We start from the raw sequence: 10,002 nt of genomic DNA, 5'->3' as shown, positions 1-10,002 counted from the left end.
TATATATATATATATATATATATATATATATATATATATATATATATATATATATATATATTCTCTTGCAAAGTTCGAAGCACGAATTTATATCATTAGGTATGTACAGACGGTAGATAAAATGTAGTACAATGCTGACTAGATATTAGTATGATATGACTCCTATATTATTAGTATGGCTAAAAATCCTTTTTTTCAAAATTAATTAGTAAGTAACTGTATAAAGATAGGTTATGATTTAAAAAAAAAAAAAGGGTAAAATTCAAATACCAACTTCAATATCCTGTGGTTTAAAATGTATCAAGTTAATACATTATAGAATTTTCATAAACTGGAGGAGGAGCTCATATCATACTCACACAAAGCACAAGAAATATTTATTCATTCACCAAAGTAATTGAATACACCACAAACAAACACATATATAGCACACGCTGAAGAAATCAAACACACAAAAAATAAAGGGTTAAGAATTCGGTAAACGGGCAAAGAAAGGAACCCGAAAAAGATTAGAAGCTCAAACAAGAAGAAAACACCACACTATTCTATGTAGTAATACATCGTGTACGTCAGTATATATTGCAAAATGCTATTGATGAGCAGTAAGCTTCATACACGAGGTAGCTAGGTATGTGATTTGACTTTAGAGTTTATAACTCATCAAATTATGTTTGGAATCTGGAAAAGTAAATCAGTCGCTACCTGCAATGTGTATAAAGGCCGCTCATCAATAACATTTCGAAATATTGTTTTGAGGTACACAAAATATTACTCTTTTTCCTAACACTAAGTTCTTTACACATGGCTTCCGTATGTTACAATTGCTCTCTTTCTCTAGGACGAGCTTTTGAAGCCCAAGCTCGACCACCTCTTCTTCACTCGCTGCGAGTTGGTGACCAACAGGTTCTCAAGCGACTTCTGCTTCGATCTCCGTGCCCTACCAGCTTCTTTTAGAAGCTCGGTCAATCTCTTCTTCTCGTCCTCTACATCAGGGTTTGCGGTGCCAAGCTTTTCCTCCCGCACTTTGAGCACGTGTTCCAAGATTTCAATCGCATCCTCGACCCTATCAATTAAAGACAAAAACACATGAGAGAGAGTTAGAGAATTGCCACTACACTGAAGGGTTAAAAAAATAGTAAGGATAGCAAGGTAATACAAGAGAATAAGAACAAATTGTAAATTAGCTTTATGTATTACGAGATGGAAGAATAAGAGAATAATCAAAATTTGGCATAAAAGAAATATCTAGGAGACTAGAGAGAAAGCAATCATTAAGGAAACTAAACATAATAGCATCCTAACACAGCACTAAGTATGAAGAGTAAGATATCATAAATGCCAAATAATGAAAGTAATAAAATGTACAAGCTAGCAAAGAAGACAGCCAAAATAAAGGAAAGAAAAACAATCCGATATAAACAATGTAAGTTTACAACAAGTCAACAACGAAAGACCAGGGATTGTACATCTATAAGCTGGCCTATATAAGGAAGTATACGGCTGCGAATTCAAACTGAAAGCTTAGCTCAGTTGACGTGAACAACAACAGGATCCCGACATAAAGTTCGAGATGTTACATAGGACAATCCAAATTGAAAAGTATCCTAGGGGTCAACAGGCTTTTCACCGCTCCGAATTACCTTGGTTAAGAAATATGGCAGGACTAGTGTGCACAATAGAGAAGGCTTTTAGGCACTATCGTGTCAATAACAAGCTACGTGGAACTTAGATACAATATATTGAAAGATTAATGGATTAATATGCCTGAAATTCTTCCAATTAACTCGTCGATTAAGATAACATTAAGATTCGGATTATAATAAGGTTTTGTATGATTATCTGAGGAAGGATCAACCAAAGACAATAACGGAACTTACCACTTTAGATAAGCCTTTCAGTCTACAACAGTTCACATGGCACTTTCAGATCCATCCACGTGCCAAAAAGAACATTTTAGAAATTATTTGACATGGCAAAAGCTCAAAAATATAATCAGAGTTTCCTCTTTAAATGTATTATAGAGGTTTCAGCAGTTCATAAGAGGAAAAATCATTATGATGAAAATCTAAAAAGTAGAATACTTAAAAGTATGTCCTTGATACTTTACAACTGTTTCAGCACAAAGTTAGTGAGTTACACAACAGGATTAGTTGAAACTAAATAACAATACCTTTAAATGCATTAAAACTTATATTCACTTTCGTTTTGTACTTAATTGAACCAATAATTTGTTTCATTTTTAACAAATTACCTGCTCAAATTTCAAAGCTACTGAAGCCAACTCATATTCTTCAGGTAAAACCAAATCTTCCAATAATGAACAGGAAATTGTTCAGGGAAATAGAAGTTGGAGTGACAAATAAATTTGTCAGAACAAATTCTTCAAACAAGTATAATTCAAGATAAATGGAGATAGAGAAGATCATTGCAGATTGATAAGAACTAGAGCACTAAAATGAGAAGAAAAGGAGAAAGAGCATGAGAAGAAATTTGAGCTTTAAATTCATAAACCGAAAGTCTCAATTTCACTGATAATAAAATGTATGGTTGCCCGTTTAGATACAAAGGCTTAATTTGGTAAGGTATATCCTGAAGTTGGCTCTTCAGATTCCAGAAGACATGTTTAATCCTTTTTCATCAGTCTAACCAAAGACGTCCATCTGCATGCAGGGTAAATTCTATCTAGAGTCTAGACACATATTGTACAAAGTATATGTGCCTTGAATTTGAGGGAAGCGGAAGAAAAGTTTCTAATTAAACTCAAAAGTCAGGCTACATAGCTCCTAACTCAGGTCAACAAAGTTGATTAGATGTATAGACTGATCTAGTTATTTCTGAACAGGCAGTCCATCTTTTCTCCCAGCTTTTTCATACTAATAACTTTTTAACAGTATGTTGAGACTAGCATGACCTCAAGTACTTCCGATAATAAACTATACGATTAAAGACACTTTCTTTCAGATGTGCCACCATATATAGATTCAACTTGATTTAGCCTTACTCCTTGATTCACTCCATTAAACCATAGGAGATAGTCCTTATCCATGCACCATCATATAACAACCTATAACTAGACCCATATAACTCAAACTAAAAGATTATCAGAAACAAAACAAATAAAAAGTACAAAATAAGTGCCTTCAAATTATATAGTCATCTTTTGCATTTTTCTTGAAAAAACCATCCTTCTATATGGGGTACTTGACAGACCCTACCTAATTTTTCTTGTGCATATTGCTGCCATCTTTATCGCATGCCGATAAACAGGGACCAAGCCATAGTGGGGCTCACAATGGCCATGGCCCCCCTCAACTTTTAAAAATTACATATAAGTCCTTTATAGTAAAAATTAAAATATTATAAATTTTAATTTTAAGGGGGGCAAATTGATTTTTTTTAAATAAAACTTGTGTCCCAATCTTTTTCCGAACTCCTCGGCCCTTTTACTTCAGCTCTTACAGTCTTGCTCTTTCTTGAGCATATAATCATTATTGTCACTAGCAATAGATGACCAGTGAATTTGACAAACTCTTTTTTTTACTAAGGTCGAATTTTTTTTTTTTTCCACCAAACCTAAATCTTGGCCCCCACGAACCTTAATTCCTAACTTTGTCCCTGCCGATAAATCGAAAAGCAAAGGAACTCATAGTTACAGCCAAACAGTCTATAGAATTGCTTAAATTTCTCTATTGAATTAATGAAGTCTAGAATTCTACAATTACCATAGTAGAGAGCTTCAGTAAGAAACTTGTATTTTTCCACAGTAATACAAAAATAACTTCAGGCTTGGCTATCTGAACTCAAGTATAGAATATTTATTGTTTGCACTTTGATAGCTAAGCAATGGCTTATCACCCAAGTTATGAAACTTGCACGAGAAGACTAACCAAAACTATAAGGCAACTAGCCTCTCTAAAAGTTCTTATTTGGCTTCAATTTTGCCGATATGATCAATCAGCGCATCTCAATTTAGGAGGAAATACCTTATAATCCTGTTGATCAAGGGAATCTTAATAAAAGCCAAGGTTGGACAACTAATATGGTTGCAAAAGTTATTTGATACTTGATATTTTGATTTCACACAAATGTACAAATAGTTCCCTAACGTAAAAGAACAGCGACGTTTTTGATCAGTCAGAAGGGACAAGAGTGAATGTTGGAGTGAAACATGTTATTATTTCTTCCCTTAGTAATAATTTCCAGTTTGCCATATACTTAAAGAGCCAGAATACTTCATCATAACATGCATAGACCATAGCAGTAATATCGCAAGATGAAATTAGATCATATATACTTCAATCACTGAAGATCATATTTAAGTTTTACTAGTGAAAAAGCAAAGATTCCTTGAAGACTAGATAAGATTCACAAGAAAAAACATTCAAATGTCTACATCTGCAAAAACTACGCATACCTCCCCATAGCATCATAAGTTGCAGCGAGATTGCTATAAACCCCAAGAGTATCTGGATGAGACGACCCGCATTCCTGCTCGAGAACAGCCCGCGCCTCCTCAAATAGCTCTGCCGCCTCATCAATTTTAAACAGCTGCACGCACGCGAGCCCCATCTGATTCAGCAGGATACCAAAGAAGGCCGACTTCCTCTCCCCGCCAGCCCTCAACTTGGCCACAGCACTCTGGAATGCACCGCGGGCATCCCCATACCTCCCCACCATGTAGTACATCACGCCCATCTGCGCCTCAATCCCTGCAACTGTGCTCCACTGGCCCGGAACATCCTCAACCAGCTTCAATGCTCTCTCAAGCAGCTTCACTGCTTCCTCGGGCTCACCCACAGCCTCGTAGATCCCTGCAATCTCCATCAGGCCCCCTGCAATCTCCTCTGGGGCGGCTCCTGGAGCGGGGCGAGAGTAGATTCGAAGGGCATTTTCACAGTAGGATTTGGACTCACGGAGCCGCCCAGTGCGGTGGTAGAGGTCAGCAAGGCGGACAAAGACAGCAGCAACAGCGGGGTGGGAATCACCTTTGGCCGTCTTAAGGACAGTGAGGGACTTCTGGTAGGAGAAGACAGCTTCATCAAATCGAGCAAGGGCAAGGTAGGTATTCCCAATGGCGACATCAATGGCAGCAACATCAGCATCACGGCCATGGGATGCCATGGCCATGGAGGCGAGGACGAGGTGCTCAAGAGCACCATCATAGTCACCCCTGGCATCAAGGATGAGGGCCATCAAGCGGCGATCAGCAGCTTCTTCTAGGGATGCTGGTGGGCTGTGCTCGCGGTGGATTTCCAAGGTCTTGCGGCACAACTTCTCCGCCTCATCAAATTGCAGTGCCTGGACATGGGCTTCTGCCAAGTACCTGCTCATGTAAAGAAAATAATTAAAATAAAAACAAGAAAAGAATTAGCTCATTTTCACAAAACAAGAACATAGAAACAGAAGGGAAGCAACTATGGAGTCAAATAGAATTGACAATGAAACAATGTGCTTAATAAGTTATGATCTTTCTTAAATATGTACTTTTTTTCTCAATAAATAGGAAAAAGCTATAGTCAATATTGCTTTTCATACTGCATTGCAATCTCACATCCTTCTAGCTCTTCATGTCACCATTTTTATACCTTTCATATATCAATGTCTTAAGAAGTTACGAACAATTCGTGGCTTATTGTAAATCAAACAAAGCATCGGTAAATCAAATAGTTCCCGCTATTTAGATATTTTTATGCTTTGACAATGTTTGTTATACCTATTGTCAACTTCATTGGAGGTTGGTTGACAATAAGAGGTCCGAAAAGAAAGTAGCAAGCGATTTAAGTCACAAAATAGTGGAAGCAAACTAGAAGTCAAAGAAGGAGAAAGTAAGGTGCACTTTATCTAAATGTTTTGTTCTTCTTTTCAATTGTCTCTCTGATTTCTTTCATAAGAACTATCCAATGAGTCAGGCTCATCCTATAATCTCATACTTGTTTCTCCCATACTTTGGCACAGTGATATTTGGCAATCTATATCGTCAACTAAACTCTTAAGATCTCGATTAAAAAAATCAACAGTATTAGATTCCTGGGTTTTGAACCACTAATTAGCATCAAGATGCTATAATACTTCTCGGACAAAATAACCTTAACAGTATCTAGGTTTCCAATTGTTAATAATGTGAAACAGCCGTTATTCTCCAAAAGCTTAAGCTACAAGCCCTCATGTTTGGGCTCAAGTCTTTTTGTCTTGATAGGCCCACGACTTGGACTTGAATTAAATGGGAGAAAATTAATAATGCTGGGAGGGTCACAGGACTCGAACTTAGGACCCCGTACTCTGATATCATGTTAAATAATGTGAAGCAGTCATTGTTCTCCAGAAGCTTTAAGCTACTAGAGAATGATATTTTTAATATTTATATTCAACACCAACATCTCAAGGCTTCATATTGTTTAAGAACACTTATTGATGAACCATTAATCGGTGCATAGAAAGAGAATTAAAATTATTTTGCCAAAGTTCTTTGCAAGGGTCCTATCAACTATATTCCATTTAAAAGGAAAACAGAGCAGCTTTTAGGGCAACATCCTTTCTAATAGCAATGTGAAATTATATACGCACTATTTTGAAACTTAAATAGTGGACTATCATATGAAAATTTTCATAGGCCATACAACAAAATCCAGCCTGCAAATCTTCTCCTAACCAAGTTTCAAGTACAAGAAAATAAAATTTGCAAATAAAATTTCTTGAGTAAATAACAAGTTATAACTTCTGATGCCACATCATTTTCTTTGTTCCAGAATTCTTAGGATATTCTATCAAGCCCTAAATTAAATCAGCTTCTTAGAGCTACTTGTTCAATGTTGTTACAGAAAGGAACTAATTTTCCTGTCGACAGCAAGATTCATTAAATTTGCCTGCTACTCAATCTGACCAAATCCAATGAAATGATCTGTCCCCAGTAAGCCAAAATATAAGGTCATTTCTAGAATATAGTTTGTTCTCGTTCCAGAAATAGCTGGTAATCAAAGCAAAAAGGATGCCATATCAGTAAAAGCTGTATCAATTTACTAGTTTTTGGAGATGACATCCCAAAAATAGCATAACTCAGTTGCTCAAGTTATCTATTTGGACCAGATCTAGCTAGAAGATGCCTTTGATCTCTTGTAGTTCCCAGGAGACACACACAAATGTGCGCCTACCGAATGCCAACCAAAAAACGCTAAAATGTATGGTAGTACGGTAACGACTCTTCCTTGTGAATTATAACTAGCACCGAATTAAAATGCTCTGCGTCTCCATGTAAGCGAAATGGTGTAAGAAATGTAAGGTGGCATAGCATAACTCACCAAACGCCAACCCCGCACACCCGTAAACCTCACCAACAGGGAAGCCAAAAGAAGAAGAAGAGATGGATCAATCAAGAGGTGGCGTGTGTCACCTGCAGGTCTCGGCGACCCTGGGGTCGCTTTCGCCGAGCGCGGCGATCTGGATCTGGAGGCCCTTGGCGTAGCAGGCGATGGACTGTTCGAGGCGCCCCAGCATGGCGTGCGTGTCCCCGAGCTGCATCCACCCGGAGAACGCCGCGAGCGCCCTCTCCCTCTCCCTCTCCCTCTCCCTTTCCTTCTCCCCCTCCGCCTCGCCCTCCCCTTGCCCTTCCCCTTCCCCTTCCCCCGCCTCCGCCGCCTCCGCCACGGCCACGGCGCGCTCGAGCACCGGCACGGCATCGGCGTAGCGGCCCAGGGTGCAGTAGATCGCGGCGGCGACGTGGAGGCTCATGGCGAGCTCCAGCTCCGCCCCCTCGCGCCGCTCCAGCGCCCGCCCCGCGCGGATCGCGTACTCCAGCGCCTTCCCGGCCCCGCCCTCCCCGGACGCCGCCATCGTGTCCCGCGCCAGCTTCAGCAGGAACGGCCCCAGATCCGGGTTGTCCAGCGCCGCCTCCTCCGCCTCCTCCGCCGCCGCCGCCGCCGCCTTCTTCTTCCCCGGGGACGGCGTGGGCTTGGGGCGCGCGGAGGAGGTGGAGGGGGACGGCGACCCGGGGGCCTTCTTCGGGGATCCGGAGCGGCGGCGGCGGCTGCGGGGCCGGCGCCGCCCCCGTCTCCGGCGAAGCTACGAGGCCGGGCATGTCGGTGGGGATTGGAGATCGGGGGAGTCCGCCGCAGCTGACGATACCACAGTAGCCTCAGAAATGGAAAACGGATCTCAAGAGTCAAGAGTGAGGAGCGCAGACTGAGACGGATGGTTCGGGATAGGATTACAGGAAACGGCCAAATAGGAGGAACTATTATTATGTGCGGCGGATTTTATTGCTTGCTGCTTCTAAGTTACTCCTTGCATATATGTAACTGTGACTAATAAAAACAGGGTGTAAGATTTTAGTCTCCTTTTTTTCATTTCTTTTTGGCTCAATTTGTGCTCGTGACCCTGTACTATTCGAATATTACGATATCGTCTCCATGCTATTCCATACTCTTCTTCTTCTTTTTTTCCCTAGTACTTTTATTTCTGTTACTTCTATTTAAGGAAAAAAAAAGCTTCTTCTCTCTGAGATTACAAAATATAATTTTATTCTGACAAAACTTTATCTTGTATTTTATTTTTTAAAAATATTCCAATCTTTCTAACTTCTACATGGTTTGAATTTAGTCATTAATTGTGAAAAAAAAGAAGCCTTTTTAGTGAAATGAAATGATCAATTTATCATTTATTTGTGGAAGATGTAGCTTGTCCTAATTTATTTTAAGCAGGATTAAAAAACCATCAAACAAAAACAAGAATATGTTATTTTAATGATTAGGGACTAAGTTATAATTTTGTAGAAGGTAAAGAGTTAGAGTGCTTAGCGATCAAAAGTGCAGTTCCCACGTTAGAGTAGTACAATGCCTACCCACACAATTTATCCATTATTAAATATTCTGTTATAATAATTTTTAGTAAACTTTAAATATCATCCTTATATAATTTTGCACTTTTTTAATTTAGTACTCTATAATTTAAAATATATTAATTTAGTATCATGTTATTTTATTTTTCTCTTTTCGTCAACTCCTCCGTTAATATTTTATTAAATTATATATAAAAAACTTCAAATACTCCACCTAAATTTATCGAGTGTTCACTTTAGTATCATTTAGTTTTAATATCGTCACTGATTTTATTAAAAAAAAAAAAATTAGTGGAGGAGATAATAAAAAGAGAAAAAAGAAACGGGTGAGATTTAAAAATTTTTTAATAAATTTTAGTAATAAAAATAAAAAAGAAATGATAATGAAATGACTATAATGCCCTTTTGCTCCGAAACAGGTGGTCACGAATTTCTCGCTCGCTGTCCCTCTCCGCTTTCCAGTGAGAGCGCACTATTCGATCCTTCGCCCCGATGTTTACGGTTGCTCTCCTCTGATAAAACCACCCCAACTTTGTTCAAAATTCTACCTAAAGTTGATGAAATTAGAAATATCAAATGGGTCGGATTTGAGATGGATTTCGAAAAAACCGAATCTGTACCCAACTTCAAATCCGAAATCTGAATCCGAATACGAACCCGACGGATTTTAAAAATCTGAATCCAAATTCCAACCTACCAAAAATCCAAAGCCCGAACCCAAATCCGAAAATCAAATCCGAAATAATTATTTATCTTTTCAATATTTCAAAATATATTATATTAATTCTAAACTTTTAAAATATAAATTTAAATATAACATCAAATTTTTATATACATATTTTATATAATGTAAAATAAACTAGGATTCAAGTCAGGTGCAGTAAAAATTCATATCTAAATACATATCTGTTGGATTTTTTTTTTTGATACCCATATTCAAAATCATATTCGTTTAGTATCGAATAAATCCGCTCCGTTCGAATTCGGATTTGAATAAAATTTTAGGTATCCGTATCCATTGACATCTCTAGATTTAACCTTGCTTTTTTATATAGACTTTCACAAGCCCTAATATTTTGATAAATAATCTATTCTAAGATGTTTTTAATTCATAATAAATGGATACATATGTACATATTTTTTTTGCGAATAATTATTTTAAAATTTTTCCA

The 10,002-nt window shown here is 38.1% G+C and overlaps 1 protein-coding gene across 1 annotated transcript; it reads right to left on the bottom strand.

Moving 5' to 3' along the window:
* On the bottom strand, nucleotides 353–8,276 carry LOC109718349 (protein KINESIN LIGHT CHAIN-RELATED 1-like). Its single transcript, XM_020244540.1, is given in 4 exon segments — nucleotides 353–1,063; nucleotides 4,415–5,323; nucleotides 7,388–8,017; nucleotides 8,019–8,276. Coding segments are annotated over 4 exon segments (1,821 nt in total). The 5' UTR covers nucleotides 8,072–8,276; the 3' UTR covers nucleotides 353–834.

Source organism: Ananas comosus, linkage group 12, assembly GCF_001540865.1.
Source record: "Ananas comosus cultivar F153 linkage group 12, ASM154086v1, whole genome shotgun sequence".
NCBI lineage: Eukaryota > Viridiplantae > Streptophyta > Magnoliopsida > Poales > Bromeliaceae > Ananas > Ananas comosus.
The sequence above is the reverse complement of the archived record's forward strand: the minus strand, read 5'-3'. Positions and strand labels throughout refer to the sequence as shown.